The 18,929-nt window shown below is 40.1% G+C and overlaps 1 protein-coding gene across 1 annotated transcript in view; it reads right to left on the bottom strand.

Moving 5' to 3' along the window:
* Positions 1-15,026: 15,026 nt before the first annotated feature.
* DYNC1H1 (dynein cytoplasmic 1 heavy chain 1) overlaps positions 15,027-18,929 on the bottom strand; it is a 104,190-nt gene continuing 100,287 nt past the window's right edge. The window contains exons 75-78 of the mRNA XM_044664610.1: positions 16,797-16,939; positions 16,298-16,466; positions 15,972-16,099; positions 15,027-15,389 (exon numbers count right to left, since the gene is read on the bottom strand). Coding sequence (XP_044520545.1) covers positions 15,261-15,389; positions 15,972-16,099; positions 16,298-16,466; positions 16,797-16,939 — 569 coding nt within the window. The 3' untranslated portion in view covers positions 15,027-15,260. The remainder of the gene's footprint in view (positions 15,390-15,971; positions 16,100-16,297; positions 16,467-16,796; positions 16,940-18,929) is intronic.

Raw genomic sequence — 18,929 nt, 5'->3', positions numbered from 1 at the left:
CCAATCCCAGTCCCCAGAGTCCAGCCTCTTGTAGTAATAATGATAATAAAGATAATGATAATGGTGATGATAAATTATAGCATTTATAGAATGCTTTAAAGTTTGCCAAGTGCTTTACAAAGATTATCTCTTTTATCTGCCCAACAGCCCTGGATTGTAGACATTATTATTATCTCCATTTTATCAATGAGAAAACTGAGGCAGAAAGAGATTAAATGACTTGCCCAGAGTCATATAGCGGGTGTCTTAGGCCAGGTTTGAACTCACTGCCTTCCTTTACTCTCCAGGTCTAGTGTTTATTTATTGTGCCCTAAGGCTTTTTCCTGGGCCTCCCTTTCTCTTCCCGCCTGCTCTTCTCCCCTTCTTCTTTCCCTCCTTCCCCCTTTCCCTTTCCCCTTCCTTTCTTTTATGTAAATAAACTTCAAATCTAAGTCCTAATTTCTCTCCTCAACTCCAGACCCACATCCCCATCTGCCAATTGGGCATTTCCAGCTGTATAATCTTGTTTGTGCGTCCAACTCAGCATGTCTCACACAGAACTCATTCATATCCCACCCGCACCTGCCCTTTGCTGCTCTTATCCCCCTCTCCTTGCCAAGGGGTACCACCATCTTCCTAGTCATGAAAGTGTTTCTTTTTTTCATTTCAGTGTCGCCTCTCATTCTTCCTTCTCCCTTCCCCTCCCTGTAACCAATCAGATGCCGCCATATTCCGTTCTTCCTCCATACTGTACCTCATAAATATGTTTTCTTTCTCCCTGCTCATACTATCAGCATCCTCTGGGGCATTGTCACCACCTCCCTGGATTATTCTAAAAGCTTCCAGTTTCCTTGCCTCCACTCTTCCCTCTTAGGATTTTTTCACATCATGGCCAAAATTATCTTCCCAGGGTACAGGCCTGACTCCCACTTAAATATCCTCTATGGTTGCTCATTACCTTTAAGACAAAATGTCATGTACAATTATCATCATGATCGTTGTAAAGGCACTCGAGGAAAGTCTCAGAACCTAGCTTTGGAGTGATTGAGTTTCTTTGTACCTAACATGAACTGATTAAATTAGCTTTACATTTTTAGTACCTACAGAAGAAAAACATGATTTATTATTATTAACATTTAATGAACCAACAAATGGTTTCATTAAATAGTTCTTTTATCTCTCACCAAGTAAATAGGAAACATGTGATACACATTTCTTTTTTTTAAATCATGAAACAGAAATAAGTAAACTATTTTTAAAAATTTAAGAACATACAGAGAAAACTGTTGACCCACTTCATCAAAAAGTTCTATGACAAAAAGAACTTCATTTTTCAGTTTCATGCCTATAAGACAAAACATCCCATGTAGCAAACATAGCATTGAACTCAGTTGCCCTGACTCTAAATCCTGTCTTCTTTCTGCCACAGGATTTACTAATATAGCATTGTTATTCTATTACTAGAGATGCAGAATGGTAGAGTGCCTAGAAAACTGGCCTCAAAGCAAGAAGGACTTGGGTTCAAGGCCCTCCTCCTCCATGTACTGGCTGTGTGAGTTGGGGCAAATCACTTTACTCCTTAAGTCTTTAGGCAATTCTATGAGACTTTATAGGTTAGGGGCAACTAGGTGGTTCAGTGATTAGAGAGCCAGACCTGGAGATGGGAGGTCCTAGGTTGAAATCTGACCTCAGACATTCCCTAACTGTGTGGTCCTGGGCAAGTCACAACTCCAATTGCTTCATCCTTACTGCTCTTCTGCATTAGAACCAGTACTTAGTATTGATTCTAAGACATAAGGTAAGGGTTAAAAAACAAACACAAAACAAAACCCAACAATTATAAGTAGCAGAGACATTGCCAATCCATGCTAGTAGAGAGAGTTTCCTCACCTGGGAGTTCTCGTTCCAAGTGAAAGCCCAGGTTCAATGTCTTCCCATATTTTATTACCAGAGAAAACAGAGTGTGACATGATCCAAGTCCATAGATACCATCAGAAGAAGTACCACGCAAGAGAAACAAATAAGAATGAGCTGAGCACATATCAAGTTTCCCCATCTCTGTCTACTCTCTAATTTCGAGAAGTACTCGATGACCTTTTCCTTTGATGAAAGTCTACGAACCAATTTTAGAGCAGTCAAGATAAAAATACAATTACTTCTTGACTAGAAATTTGCCCCATTAGATGATAGGATGAAATGTATCCATGGAAAACATGCTTAAAAAGGAAATAAAGTGAATACATTTGTAACTGGAGCTTTTTCCTACAGGATACCTTCACAAGAGGATTCTTTAAAAAAGCAAGTGACATGAAACTTCAAGTAGGTTTGTGTTGGTGATAAAAGTTCCATTTCTACCTGTTCCCTTTCCTCTGTGTGCCTGTGTGCGTGTGCGTGCACACACGCACTCTTGCATCTATATAGCTCAGTATGAATGATGTGCCTAGTATAGTTGAATGGACCCAAAGAGTGAGGATGAACCTGGAAAGAGCTCTGAAGTAGAGGATCCACAGGATATGTCCTTACTTCTATTTTATTCTTGAAATAAAAACAAAAAACAGGAGAGGTTCAGGTAACACAACACTAGCAGAGACAGTCAATGTATTGGATGACAGAATTGGTATCCAGAAAGAACTTGATAGGCTGGAACAGTAGAACAAATGGAAATAAGAAGATGACATTTAATAGGTGCTTATTGATAGTTTTGATTTCTTTATCTGAAAATTGCCTATTCGTGTCCCTTGCCCATTTATCAATTGGGGAATGGCTTGATTTTTTTATACAATTGATTTAGCTCCTTGTATATTTGAGTGATTAGGCCCCTGTCAGAGTTTTTTGTTATAAAGATTTTTTTCCCAGTTTGTTGTTTCCCTTCTGATTTTGGTTGCATTGTTTTTGTTTGTACAAAAACGTTTTAATTTAATATAATCAAAATTATTTGTTTTACATTTTGTAATTTTCTCTAACTCTTGCTTGGTTTTAAAATCTTTCCTTTCCCAGAGATCTGACAAGTAAACTATTCTGTGCTCAACTAATTTACTTATAGTTTCCTTCTTTATATTCAAGTCATTCACCCATTCTGAATTTATCTTGGTGTAGTGAAATTTAATAGGGATAAATGTAAAGTCCTCTATTTGGGTTCATGAAGCCATCTACACTGGTACAGAATGGGGAAGTTTAGGGTAAACTGTTCAGGTGAAAAAAGACCTGAGTTTTCTCTCAGTATGAGTCAAAATCCCAAGAGTGGCATGGTGACCAGTGTATATTACACCAGTAAAGCGAATGAGGTCGTAGGCTCCGTTCATAGAAGCACGATTCCCAGAACAAGAGAGGTTATTACGGTCCTGCTGCTCTAGCCCTGCATAGACTCCAGGATTGTGTGGCGCCATATTATGGGAAAGTCATTGGCATGAAAGGAGCACATGTCTTGAGGAAACAACCAGGATGGTGAGAGAACTAGGAACTATGACATATGAGGATTGATTGAAAGGCTTAGAGATATTAGTTTGGAGTAGAGAAGACTTTGGGGGGGGGAGAGAGGTGGAAGGGGGACGTGTTGACTGTCTTCAAACAGTTAAAGGAAGAAGAGAGACTTAACTAGACTTGTTCTACTTGACCTTAGAGGACAGAACTAGAAACAGTGAATGGAAGTTACCAAGATTTCAACTAGAAGAGTAACTTCCCAACAGAGTTGTCCAACAGTAGCAAATGTAGCCTTCTAAGGCAGCGAACACCCTTCCACTGGCAAGGTGTAAGTGGAGGCTAGCTGACTACTTTCCAGAGGTGTTGTAGGTGGGACTTTTCTGTTTCAGATAAAGGCTTGGATTAGACCACAGTTGAGGCCCATTCCAGCTCTGAGATTCTTTGATTTTAAGTATGAAGTCCCAAAAATATGGACAATGGGAAGTATCTCCACCTAGAGAGCTTGACTCTTGAGTAGGAGATCTCAAGTAAGCCACTTTTCTAATGCTTTATTATAAAGCTACCTTGTGGTGTTTTCTTTTTGACAAATTTTTAATGAAGTAAAAAAAAATAAAAATCCACCTTCCTGAACCATGGCTGATCAAAGGCAGGACAGGCATAGCTGCATCCGAGGAGCATTCAGTGTTATCAACACGAGGGTTGGCATCAAGAAGAGGCAAAGGAACATGCTCCATCGTTTTAAGGTGCTGCTTCTACTGCTTAAAATCTTTTTCTCTCTTAGTAAAAGTGGGGCTCTGTGTGGTTAGGGTTGGAGTTTGGTGGGGGGACGTGGTGTTATGAGAACAGAGATGTGCAATTGGAACTAGAAACTCCTAAATTCTGAGGGATAGGAGTCTTCTTGGAAGCATTGCCCTGGGTAGCTTTTGATTTCTTCCTCACAAGTCTTGTTTTCTCTTTCAAAATCTCTTGTGAGGATATCCAGTCTCAAGTGCTTATAATGAACCAAGGAATTATTTCCTTGTTATTTGTAATTCTCTCACTTCCTTATTCCTTTCGTTAAAAAACAAACTAGACTTCTTAGCAATGTGATGTAGTGAAAAGAGCACTGAGTACTACTAGTTAAGAGACCTGGGTTCTGTTTCTTTTCTGCTGTGACCTTGACCAAATTAAACATCATCTTCTAGCCTCTAGCTCCTCACCTCAAAAGAGAATGAACCAGGTTATCTCTAAGGTCACTCCTAGTTCTAAAATGAATAGTAGAATTCTAAAATTTCTTATGTTGGGGATAAGATCAAACTTCAATGTCCTCCTTCTCAGAAACCTGACCAGTTTTTGTATAGAATAGATATTTATTTTAAAATTTATTTAAAAGTGTTTAATAACTCTCCCAACTAAGACTATTTTCTTGACACATGGTACTTAGGTTTAAGTTTCTGCATCTCTAGAAAATGCTTTTGTCAAGGATTCTCCCTCCCTTAGAGCTCAAAAAGTCATCCCTAAGGTGCTTTTATTTAATTACCCTGGGTTGGTCCATCTTTTATGGGCCCCTAAGCACTAAATGGCAGCTATTCCCTAATCTCCATCTCCTTTCATTGGCCCTGGTTTATGCAGAAGTAGTTTTGAGTGCTAAGGTACTAGATGTCTTTCTTGTTAGTAAAGAGTTAGTAAAGAGTAAAAAGTCTCTCTCTTTTTTTTTTTTAGGGCGAGCACAAAAAGAATCGCATGGAATTTGCAGAAGGTTTCATAAGAGAGGTAGGTCAACTTAGATCTGAAAAACTAATAACATCTTAGAATATTTGCTCAAGTGCTGGTTTAAATGGTGTAGTTTTAGCCTATGTTAATTTGAGATAATTAGACACAACAGAATAAGAAATGGCAATATTCATGGAAAATGTAATTTTACTTTTTCTAATGGTTTCCTCCTCTTGTTATCGGAGGCAAATTTTGGAAGAACTTAATCTGATGGTTGGAAAATAAGTTTGGAAGTCCTAGGTAAAGAAATGGCAGGGCTCAATATGGAATGCCTAAGGCCTTCTTTTGGCCGGCCTGAGTTTTTCTCATCTACAAAAATGAGGGACTTGAACTAGATGATTTTTCTAGCTCAAAATCTACCCTTTATTGTATGCTCCCCTTCCTCTTTTCCGAGCATCTCGTCTCCCGGAATGCACCCTTGTATCTACGGCCTCTATCTCCATTTGGATGAAACTTTCCAAATGTCTGATTTTCTTCCCTGATGAGACCTGTGGTCAGAAGGGCACAGCAATGGTAGGAGAATCTGAAGGTGTCAGAAGTCAAAAATAGACCAAGCTAGTGCGCCATACATGGTACATCAGAATCACCACAGACTTGCCTTCAGATCTCTTCCAAAGAGAACTGAGTTCCACAACAAGCTGCCTCACTTGGAGTCAGAGTCCTATTAAGGCAAGTTGCTTCTGACACCTACAGCATTATGTGTAGCATTCTGGGTTTTGGTCTTGTCTTTTCGTCTTATTTTAATGTGCTCTTGTGAGACTTTCTAGAAGTTTCCTTTCCCCAACAGGAAGAGACTTGCCAAACCTTCTGTTCTCTGGCTGTAGCTTTCAGAAAAGTCTGCCTTTGCTTATCTCTGAGAGATCCCACAATGTTGATGGGGAGAACGTAGCCAAGGGCATGACAAATAGTTTTACAGATTTTATTTATTTGGCAACTAGAGGGGGAACAGATTTTTAAAAATCTACCTCTATATCTGGTTATGGAAACTGCTTTTGGGGCATTGGACTGATGCTCTGATGATACTAGCATCGTTAACACATACATTATGGAGAAATCTCATTTTGGGAAACAATCAAAGTGACAGTATTTTTTTTTAACTTACAAAAAAAAAGAAATAGCTAATATGGTATGTTGTGATTCAGAAGGTACCAGATCCCCATTTGTGCTGACAATCAGTTCAGATATTCTGGAAAAAAATAAAATATCAGGCACTATATAATTAACGTGAAGGGATATGAAATTTTGAACTACAGATTGGTTATAAGTATTTGTTGATATTATTAAACCTAACGAATAGATTCAGTTTTCTGATGTTTCTTTGTATTTAAAATCTTTTCCTTTACTATTTTGAATTAAAACAGTACTATTCATGTGTCCAGTTTCTAGGCTTAACTGGATCACTTTTTTTAAATTGATATTTGTTCTGGAGGAAGATGACTTAAAGCACCATTCTATTTCATCCTAGATTAATTCAACTAATCTTGGGTTTTGAACTTATCATTTGTTAATGGTTTAATTATTGAAGACATTTTCACTTTGACTTGCTTTCAATGTAATTTATATTTGGTGCTCTACAAATTTATCCATAGGTAGATGCATATGTAGAGTGATAGATGGAACATAATATATTTTATAATATATAAGGTAGAGTCTCCCTATGTTGATGCTGTAGCACTAAACCTATTGGTTTACTTCTCTTTCATCACTCTTAAATCAAAACAGTATTCTTAAGAATCTCAACAACTAGCCCTGGGAACAGATATTAATATAAATTTTGCTTCCAGCCTTACTAAATGCCATTTTGATGTGCCACCTGTTAGCAAAGTTAACCAATCAGCCAATCTCATGGGGTATTGTGTTTCTTCTGAGTCCACCTGTGTATCAATCCGTATAATAATTCAGCATAATATGACCCAGCTAGAGAAAAGGTAAGGAAGGAGAAACAGAAAATTATGGTATTCCTGTGAAAGTAGAGAAAAAGGAAAAAGAGAACAACTAGCTAGTGGTCCACAAAGTCTCTACTGGCCCATGAAATCATATTAATAGTGCCATCTCCTGGTTAGGGGTGGGAAGGAGATTTTTGTCGGTTTATTTATTATCCTGAATATAGATAGGCCTCATTCAATTACCATTACTTCTCCAACCCAAACAGCTCCTGAATTCAGGCAAAGGTAAAAAAGAAAACCCTTGAAACTGAGAGCAAATCACAGGCACCATCTATTCATTCCTATTTCCACTTTTTAAACTTTGGTGTTTTGCTTGATTTCTTTTCCTTCTACAACATAACATGAAAGTGTCTCTTCTTCTCACTGCCTCTCCCTAGATCTGAGAAGGAAACAAGTTATAAAAAAATTCTGGGTGCCCCATCTCCATAAAAAGATGGTGGCCACATAGCCTTGACTTGGGAGGCCTGTTTTGAACTGACACAGTGAAAGATAGATAGCTGGTTGTCACTTGGCCCTGCCAAAGATTGAACTCTGTTAGCTAAAGTCAGGTGATTTGGGCTTCCCTGTGGCAAATTCATTCTAATGCAATTTTTAACTGCATAGGCAATGCAAAAAGTTGGCCAAGTCAATACTGGAAGAAACTATCTTATTACTTATAGGTAGTTAAACAAATTTTTTTTTGACATGGCTAGAAACGACTGATTTAAAAAAATAATTTTGTTGTCCCAGTTTTTAGATCCTTATGATGGTGACTCTGAGGATATACCTAATTATTCAGACTGTAGTCTGAATAATTGTTCCCTTGGGGACATGAGCTACAGTGGAATTTCAAATTCACTGAATGTCTCTGAAGAGGTTGCTATAGAAGACTCTACCTTTCTGAAAAGTCCAGAACTTGCCAAATCGACTAACTGGGCCTCTCCAGTGTTAGAATCAAATGATGTGTACATGCAGCCATTGAATGAATTAAAATTGCCAGTAGAGACCATCAGTCAAGAGGCAAGACTTTTAGAACCATCTGAATTGTCTGTGGATTCTAGAATAATTACTGAGGTGCAAGGGCCGAGATTAGAACATTCCTGGTTCATGAATATTGATCCTCCTAAACCTGTAAGGCACTTGGAAAACATAGCAAGAGCGCCCTCGCAGCCTGCCAGACTCATGTATGATAAGGACATTAAGATGTACAAACCACTACTGTTCAAGAGAAAACTGGAACTCCCACATTCAGAGTGTGAAAAAATTAAAAGAAAGAAACAGCATATGGCATAAGCTAAGGTAAGTTGCTTTCTCTCATTCAGTGAATTCTAAAGCAGTTTAGGGAAAGACAATCATATGATTTGTGTCTGATTCTTTCAGAAAATCGCTTGCAGCAGTTGTTTTGTCATGGACTTAACATGCCATTGTGTTTGGGGTTTTATTTACTTATGTCTTCAGTATGATTTTCTCTCTCCCCCACCTTTTAAAATTTAGAATAGTTTCCCATGGTTACATGATTCACCATCTTCCCCGCCACCCCCGCAGTCTTTCCTCCTCCCTCCCAAATCCAACAAGCAGTTCCGCTGGGTTATACATGCATCACTGTTCAGTACCTATTTCTGTGTTATTCATATTTGCAATAGAGCGATTCTTTAACATCAGAACCCTAATCACATATCCCTGTCGCACTATGTGATCAATCACATATTTTTCTTCTGCATTTCCATTTCCACAGTTCTTTCTCTGGATGTGGACAGCATTCTTTCTCCTAAGTTCCTCTGGATTGTCCTGGGTCATTGCATTGCTGCTGGTAGAGAAGTCTATTACATTCAATTGTGCCATAATGTATCAGTCTCTATGTACAATGTTGTCCTGGTTCTGCTCCTTTCACTGCATCAATTCCTGGAGATCGTTCCAGTTCACGTGGAATTCCTCCAGTTCTTTATTCCTTTGAGCACAATAGTATTCCATCGCCAACAGATATCACAATTAATGCAGTCATTCCCCAATTGAAGGGCATCCTCTCATTTTCCAATTTTTCACCACATATATATTGGCATAATAAACACATAAAATTTGGAGTGTTGTATAATACATGCATATTTTATACCTTGTGCACACATATATACAATATACACATTTTATGTGTGCATGCATATCCACATGTATGTATGTCTGGTAGAGACAGCATAGTATAATAATATTATTATTACATATTATGTTAGATATATTTTATATATTATACATTATATTATATATATAATGGAGAATCAGCCCCAGAGCAAAAAGACCTGAGTTTGAGCCTTGCCTCAGCTACATCCTGGCTGTGGAACCCTGAGTAAATCCCTTGAGCTCTCAATGGAGGAAAACTTTTAAAAATCATTTTAAAGACTTTTAAGACCAGACATTGCAGAGAAGGGGCAATCCTTCATTGGCAGAGGAAGTTTCTTTATCCAAGAGTTCTTATATAATAATATCATCCACCTTATCCTATCCCTACGTATAAATATTAGATGCCCTGTTTTATATTACATAAAACAGGGCATCTTATATATATATATATACATATATATATATATATATATATATATATAGTATATTCAGTGGAAAAGCATTAAATTTAATTATTGAATTGAAATGATTGAAAATTGAAATTAGAGGTTCGAGAACTTGAGCTAAATTCTTGATTCTGCCACTTATTACCTAGGTAACCGGGCAACCTTCTCTGGGTCTTATTTTCCCCCTCTGTAAAATTGAAAGTCTGAACTAAGTCATCTCTACATTCTCTTTTGGTTCTAAATGTACATTTCCCTCTCTATATGAATGTTCTATAATAGATCATTCTTCATTGAAATCCTTTTTGGCATTTGATGATGGTATAGAAATGACTTGGTTCTGATGGCTCTGAGCCTGGGTCTGCGATGAGCTGACAAGTCTAGCTGAGTGCAGAGCAGAGAACGTTGTCACTAGAAAGTGGGTCACCATGTGAAGACTTTTTTGGACCCAGTAATTTACTGAAACCATCCACTAAGTGAGGGCGGTCTTAAGACGTTTTCTGACCCCTTTGGCAATCGGGTGAAGTCTTTAGAGCCTTTCTCTTCTCAAAATTACATTTTCACATGCACAAAATAAAATATTTAGGTAACAAAGCAACCAAATTAAACTGAAATAGTTATCCTTATCCAAGTATTCAATGTACAAAGTTTGTAGACATCCCCTCAAACTTTCTTCATGAACCCCTTGGGTGTCTGTGGAGCTCAAGTTAAGAACTCCTGTCCTAAAACATGAAAGGAGTATAATCTGCATTGGTCAAGGAAATCCTCATCTCAGAGAAATCAAGGACTTTTAAAAAAAGTATTGAAGGTATTTATAATACATTGCTTGACTAAATGAAACCACAAAGCATTGTAGAAAGCCACAGCCCATTCTAGTCTCTCTAGATATGCTGAAACTTGACTACTTAAGGGGGCAGTACAGACTGACTGAACTAGTCTAGTGACAAGTTCAAATAATGCAATATTTTTATAAAGAATAAAATTTTATTTTATTTATTATTTTAGTATATTCAATTGCAAAGTTAATAAAGATTAGTATTAGTCTCTATTGTTAAGAATTTTAAACAATGGATATAAGTACTGTGGGATTAACTCTCAGTGAGAAAGCATAAGTTTTTTTTTTACAGTTCAATAATTTAATGTGTTGATTCATACTACTTTATGAATTTTTAGACAAGAAAATAAAACATTTCACCCAATGGGCCTGGGTTATTACATATTGTTAATTAGTAAAATCTGAAATAATATACTTTTGCCATTTTTTTTAACCCTTACTTTCTGTCTTAGAACTGATATTTAGTATTAATTCCAAGGCAGAAGAATGGTATGGGGCTGGGCAAATGGGGTTAAGCAACTTGCCCAGGGTCACACAGCTAGGAAGTGTCTGAGGCCAGACCTGAACCTAGGTCCTCCCAATTCTAGGTCTGGTTCTCTATCCACTGAGCCACCTAGCTGACCCTTTTTGTCATTTTTTTTTCTCTATTTCTCTTCCTACCCTGAAAGTATATGCAACATTTTTCTCCCCTTTACGACGATAAGCAAGGTTGTGGTGACCTGGGCAATAAGAAAAATGTTCTGTCTTCTTCCACAGCTGCAGCTGGGACTCAAGTTTTCATCATTGGGTTCAGTGACCTCAACCTTTCTTGGTTTCAGGAACAAACCACCTTCTCAAGTGCCAATAAAATGAAGCCAATTAAAATGAGTCCTGTGAATTTCTTAAAGAGCTGGGTGGAGTGGAGGGACTGACAGATTCAAGATCATTCATGGTCTTCTCTGGGGTGGGGGAATCCTGATACTTTTGTTCCTGAATGACCACAAGGACAAGATAGGGTAACTAAGGTTAGCTTCTAATTTGATCCTTGCTCTAAGACTGAGAAAAAAAAAAGCAGTTTCCAGTTAATAGATGAAGAAATTGAGGACCAAAGAGATTTAATACTTTGCCTGAGGTGCCAGGATTAGTACAGATTCACAGGATCCGAGACCTGTTGGTCAGAGACCTAGTTGGAGGAGAGACACTGATGCTGAGGAAATTTAGCCAGAGAGGTTAGAGCTTGAGTCAGAGAGTTATTGTTCATTCATGTCTGACTCTTCATGACACCATTTGGGGTTTTCTTGGCAAAGATACTTCAGTGGTTTGCCATTTTCTTCTCCAGCTCATTTGACAGATGAGGAAACTGAGGCAAAGGTTAAGTGACTTGCCCAGGGTCCCACAGTAAGTGTCTGAGACCTGATTTGAACTTAGAATGATGAGTCTTCCCAACTTCATGCCCAGTGCTATAGATGCCCCAGGACCTGAGTACAAATCCAGCCTTAGACATCCATTAACTGTAACTGGGAAAAAAAAACACTTAATCTTTGTCTGCCTCAGTTTCCTCAAATGCAAAATGACTCCTCTGCAGTTTGTATGTACTTGAGGAAGTGTATATTTGAGACATTTGAAGAGATGTTTTTTTACCCACTATTTTTATACCCCCTTAGGAAACGCCACATTCTGCAAGCTTCTTAAGACTAGCTAAGTTGATTGTCATCTGACAATCTTGGGAGAAGCACACCAGTGAGTGCCCAAGCCAAGAGCATTACAGAATTATCCCAGGCCCTCAGGGAAATACCAAGAACCCTAAAAGGGAGATGTATTCAGCCCAACTCTCAGAACTTGGACTCATCTGTGAGTGGCAGGTGAGATAAGGATGTGCTTGAGTTTATATGAACCACAGAGAACAAAGTGAAAAGGGTCCTTTGTCCTTAAAGTGCTAGCTTTTTAATGAGACAACAAAATGTATTTGAGGTAATTCTTATTTCAAAAGTTTCTATAGAAGCTGTAGCTTCAAGAATCAGAGTATTCCAGAGGGCAGCTGGGTAGCTCAATGGATTGAGAACCAGGCCTAGAGATGGGAGGTCCTAGGTTCAAATCTGGCCTCAGACACTTCCCAGCTGTGTGACCCTGGGCAAGTCACTTGACCCCCATTGCCTAGCCCTTAACACTCTTCTGCCTTGGAGCCAATACACAGTATTGACTCAAAGATGGAAGGTAAGGGTTTAAAAAAAATAGCACACATGACACCTTTTAAGTTTAATCTTCATTATAAACATTTTCTCTGACAAATGGGTTGTATATGAACCACTAGCTTTGCCCATTAATAACTTCATGAAATATGTACCTGGGTCCGGGTCCCCTCATATACCTGCTGTCTTAGATAAGGCCCTCACGAGCTACCCTGATTAGCCAGCTTTCCTAAGTGAGTCGGGAAACGGTCCACTCTCGTAATATCTCTCTCAGCCAATTATTGCACTCAGATTTCCCCAAGTGTAGACTTGGGAAAGCCCAGGAAACAGCACTGTGCTCCCTACCAGTTAACTCAAGAGCCCCTGAAAGGTGGCAAGCGTCTTTTTTTTTTTTTTTTTTTTTAGTCACAGTAGTTTTCTTTGTTAACTGTTTGCCCAAAAATGACCAAGGAAAGGGCATAGGTTTATCTCTTGCCCCAGAAAAGTATTTTTTTTTAACATTTATTAATAATCATTTTTAACATGGTTACATGATTCATGCTCCTACTTTCCCCTTCACCCCCTGCTCTCCCCCCACCCATGGCCGACTCACATTTCCACTGGTTTTGTCATGTGTCCTTGATCAAGACCTATTTCCAAATTGTTGGTGGTTGCATTGGTGTGGTAGTTTCAAGTCCACATCCTCAATCATGTCCACCCCGACCCATGCGTTCAAGCAGTTGTTTTTCTTATATGTTTCCTCTCCTGCAGTACTTCCTCTGAATGTGGGTAGCGTTCTTTACCATAAATCCCTCAGAATTGTCCTGGGTCATTGCATTGTTGCTGGTACAGAAGCCCATTACATTCTATTTTACCACAGTATATCAGTCTCTGTGTACAATGTTCTTCTGGCTCTGCTCCTTTTGCTCTGCATCAGTTCCCGGAGGTCTCTCCAGTTCGCCTGGAACTCCTCCAGTTTATTATTCCTTTTAGCACAATAGTATTCCATCACCCGCATATACCACAGTTTGTTCAGCCATTCCCCAATTGAAGGACATACCCTCCTTTTCCAGTTTGTTGCCACCACAAAAAGCACAGCTATAAATATTTTCGTACAAGTCTGTTTATCTATGATCTCTTTGGGGTACAAACCCAGCAATGGTATGGCTGGATCAAAGGGCAGGCATTCTTTTATAGCCCTTTGAGCATGATTCCAAATTGCCAGCCAGAATGGCTGGATCAGTTCACAGCTCCACCAGCAATGCATTAATGTCCCAATTTTGGCAAGCGTCTTTTAACAGTCACCAATGGAGTTTTTCTTACGCAGAATGGGAAAGCTGGGAAGTCCTCTTTGAAGCTGCCTTACTATCACATTGATCCTGGCCAATCTTGCCTCACTGTCCTCCAAAATATTTTTATAAATGAGTTTATATTCTGTCATTTTTTTGAGCTGCCATTTTTACTTAGTAAGGAGATGAAGTGTTTGTTCGTAGGGATAGTTTTTAGGTTTTTTTGTCTGTTAATGTAAGTTGTTAAATTTTTAAAAAAGACTAATTGTGTCATTATCTGTTCTTTTATCCATTTTCTATTTTGAATGTCAAGAATTTGCTTCAATAAATCAGTCTGGAGTTAAGTGCACACCATGACCTTTCTCCCAATGTAGTCCTGCCTCCAGTCTAAGCTATACTGAGGCGGTGATCTGACTACACCCAGACATATTTGTGATGTTACATCTTCCATTGTCATGTCTAGCATCTCCCCACCTTTGACAGTAAACTTTTGTGTTCTCTAACCTTTTGGCTTCCCATAGCTTAATGGAGACATTTTCCCCCATTTTTTTCTTCTTTTTTTGCTTTCCTCTCGTGTCTGCCTTTGAGGTCTGAGTAGCATTACAATATATACTGGTTTAATTTAGAAGCAATCACTGAGTTCTTCCTATGATTTCTTTACCCATTCTTTGCATCCGTGTAAGGGCATTTAAAGAACTGCAGCTTTGGGAATTTTCAAAGTCTTTTTTTAAAGAGCTCTGCGCACTGTAATAGCCGACTGGACTAGAAATCCTGGATTAAAGTCTTAGGACATTAGATTAGAGATGATTTAATCTTGCCTCCTTCTAGTACAGATGACGGCAGCAGGATCTGAGCCCGGGTTCCCTGACTTCTTTTCCACCATGCGTTGCAGGGGTACCTTCCAGCTCCAGTGCACACATCCACCAGGAACACCTCATTTCTTACAAGCTTAACTATATATATTTAAAAGTGAGAGGCCCCGATTCCACAAGGCAGAATGAAGGTCACTCGGCACCCACACTGAAAAGTATCTGAGCGTTCCTTCTGTCCACAACTCGTAGCATTTTCACCTGCTCTAAATAGGCGCTAAAGCGAGCACAGTGATAGCAAGGAAGAGGCCTGACTCACAGGTCATGCTTAAAACCTTTATTTCATAACACGGGAGCTGCCACACCAAAGCACTGCCTTCTTTCACTTGTTCTCTGTCATTTCTTTGCCTCGAACACACCCCACTTTCAGTCACCCACTTGCCCAAATCCCTTTTCATACAATCCATAACCCTCTGAACACCATCTAAGCATGAAAAAGACATTTTACGTGCCAATGATGACACGAGTGGGCGAGAGGCCAGTGGCGGGTTACTCTGTACACAGGACTGCCACGCCACGCTCATAGAAGCTCCGAGGATCTTCTTTTGTAGCAATTTCAAAGTCCACAGTAAAGATAAGATCAGCCCGGGTGAAGTTCAGATAGACGGGTAAGGTGACCTGCAGAAAAGAGAGCAAACTCGCCAAAAAGAGCTCAGTGCTCAAGTTCAGGAGAAAAGGCAAACGTGACAACCAAACCAGCACAACTGAGCGATGGGAGAGTGCACAGTTTGGCACAAGATCAGATGAACCAATAAAGTGAAAATACTCTGGTATTAAAGGCTTTTTCAACAATCCCTCATCAAGGAGCAGGTGAATTGTGAGATTAAAGCGAGCAAGTGGTCAGAGGCCCAGAAACACCCACTGCTCCAACTGTTCTCCCAAGTCCAGGGGCTGCTGCACACCCATTGTTAGTGCAATTCCCGGGGCCTCTCTGCCCCCCCCCCCCCAGGCCGGCCTCTCCCTGCCCCCAGCCTCTCTGTCCTTGGCCCAGAGCCGTACAACTCCTGCACCAAAAGGTAACTATGTGGACGTGGGGTGGGGGGTTGGGGGTTGGGGAAGGGAGGCCTATGGGAAGAGCATAGGGCTGTGAATCTCTGGAAAAACATCTGCAAACTAAAGGAAGAAGCGCAAGCATCACTCACAGAGATGACAAGAGCCCGGGGAGCACCACTACCCCAACCTGAAGGCGAGGTAACTCACCACATTTGCTTTTTTCTCTGCATTTGTTTGCTTGACCCAACGAAGCTGGGTTATAGGCAGTATAGTTGAAATTGCATTGGAGAGAGACAACTTGTTGTTATGGCACGTGGCTCCCTGAAGCTTCAAACCTACAAGAAACATATCAAACAAACAAAAAAATAAATAAAGCAAACAGAGACTCTTGATAGTTAAAATCCACCCTCCCCAGAGACTTTCACAGACTGTTTGACACAAAAGGGAAAACTGCTTAGAAACAGATCAAGTCCATTTGCTTTTAAGCAAAGAACAGGGAGGACCCGAGGCCTTTCCCTCAGAGCCCAGCTCACCTGTGACTCCAAAACTGCAGGCATCCAGAACAGCATTCTGGGCAGTTGTGACATTGACTTCGAGGCAAAGCTCCTCAAGGGACCAGCTATTTGCTTGGGCCACGTATTGTCTGGTGGCCGTAATATAAGCCTCTGGAACAAACAGGCCACCCAAGCACACATGGATATTCTGTTCCCAAAAGAAAAAGCAGCTTTTAGGTCACGGCTGTGATAATGGGAATCTCTCCACTCTCAAACCAAAGCTTTCTGCATCACAAATGCTGAAGGTTCTGTAGCATGTTTTGAGTTTATTTTGCAATTAAAAAAAAAAAAAAACCAAACCAGATTCCTGATCCTAAGAGATAGCACTGAATGTCCATTTGACAGTCTTGGCTAATTCCAAATGATGCGCTACCCACCTGCCAAATCAGGCCCCTCCCCAATAATAGATAAACCTTCGGCCCAGAGGAGCTGCTGACAACTCCTGGATCTCAAATGGAAACTGTTCTAATTTCAGTACCTTTAGTTCTTTTGCCCCACCAGATGCAGCTGCCAGAGAAATATTCTGGAGTTGTTTAATCCGTTCACTGAAATCAGACACCCACTGAATCACTGTCATACCAGCAGGTACAGTGTAATGGGACCAGCTCCGAGGCAAGATACCTGCAGAAGCAGAATGGGGATGTTCAGGACAGAGTCCAACATTAGGGCAGTTCAAAAATCAGAGATATTGTGTAAAAATCTTTCCCTCTTGCTTTGGTAGGTTCCATTCTAACTACTGTTGAGTTACAAAAATCAGTGAAGTCACTAGACCACAATCCTTTCAAAATAATTTGAACTGGCTAACAGATTTACCCAGAAGCACCTGAATGATGGACAAATGGACACAGAATATGTTCAATTCTGGGAACCAAATCTAATGTTTCAGGATACATTTTTGTGTTATTTAAAATTACTGGGGTTCTATTTGGAAGTATTGAGCCTCAAGATATGTAGTGTTTGACAAACTTCCTGTGGACATGTGGGGGACCTTGGAACTACATTTCCCGTGGTCCAACGGATTTCCTGTTTTAGATGACATCTTTAAGTGAGGGACAGCTTTAAATATTGGGAAGTGGCTTTGAACTGCTCTCTTTGCTACCTGAGCGGGCTCGCTGGCGTACAAGACAGACAAGATGGAAGAAGAAAGGGACTGGCAGGCATTTTGAATAGATCTTAGCCAGGTGCGTGGTCGATTTCTTTCTATCAGCATGGCTTTAATTAAAATACTATTTTCCCTCATAAATTCAGCCTTCATCATTTTTAAAAATAACATTTTAAAACAGCAAGCAGAGACAAATAAAAAGTTAATTATTTAAATTTAACAATTTAATTATCTTGTGTTATTCCTCTTTAATGAATACTATTCCCAAAGCAACTGACGTCCTACACCAGCATACTCCAAAAGAAGAGAGGATCAATTCAGATGTTTAAAAAATGTTCATTATTAATATTTTTATCTTATCTTTCTCTTCATGCCCTCACTCAAAAACCTAATTAGCCAAAAAAAAACACAATCCAACCTTTTTCCATTCTACATTATGAAAAAGCAGCTAAGATGGCTGGGATTTCACTTCCTTTACTAAGGTAGAACCCACCAATCCCCCCATCCCTCCCAGGCTTGCTGAGGAGATTCTCTGACTTAGCTAATCTGGTTCTTGGATAACAGACACATACGCACGCCCGTCACTGGGCTTCTCCAGCCCTGTACTCTTGCACAGCTACCTGGTGACTTTGGTGGAGACATACAGATAAATAGGCCACTTTTCCTCTGAAATGGACAGGAATTTGCCTTGCGTTCTTTGCCTACAAAGGTACCATCAGCAACTAAAAACAAAGAAACAACCACCTTGCAGAGGGCTAGGCAGAGAGCAGAGCTGAAAAGGAACCGTTTAATCCTGGCTAGCAGGAAGAGGAGCAGGTGGACTAATGAGCTTTAGGGCTACAGAAAGAACAAGGGCATGAAGGTGTCAGGATACAGAAATCTTCTGGGTATTTATTTACACTGGTGGAACACCAGACAACATTTATCCCCTCGCCTTGGAGCCCGTTTCAGGTCAGGGAGCTACTTCCTAACATCTCGGGGCCACGGAGGCCATCTACGTGAGCCCAAGCCTAAGAATGCCCTCAATGACATCACAAACAAGCGCTCATTTAGGCTGTCTTAGGAAATTGGACAGCTTTTGTTGTTACCTAAGTTCTCTTTTCATGAAGTGTATTTCATGAAGCCTGTATTTGTGTAGAATTTACGTGAGTCCAAATGAAACGTCACTCTTCCTATCGTTCTAGCCTGCTGTCATCTTTTTGGATTCTGACTCATCCAGCTCATTCGCTGTTCCTCTCAGCTTTGTATTCTCTGCAGCTCTGACAACGCCTTCACCGGGGGTTTGATGACATGCTGAATGGCCTGGGATCCAGGTCAGATCTCTGTGGCTGCCCACAAAAGGCTCCCCACTCCCTCCAAGCGGCCGCTGCTGCTCCCTTGATCATCTACTCTTTCTGCTCAGTCATCCAACTAGTTCACAATCCACTTAATCGTGCCATGAACCAGCCCCCGTCTATCCCTCTCAGTGACTGCCACAACACGAGAGGCTGCCAAGCATCTGGCTGGCCC

The sequence above is a fragment of the Gracilinanus agilis genome, chromosome 2 (assembly GCF_016433145.1).
Source record: "Gracilinanus agilis isolate LMUSP501 chromosome 2, AgileGrace, whole genome shotgun sequence".
In the NCBI taxonomy this organism is placed as follows: domain Eukaryota; kingdom Metazoa; phylum Chordata; class Mammalia; order Didelphimorphia; family Didelphidae; genus Gracilinanus; species Gracilinanus agilis.
This window is presented reverse-complemented; position numbering and strand designations above follow the sequence as displayed.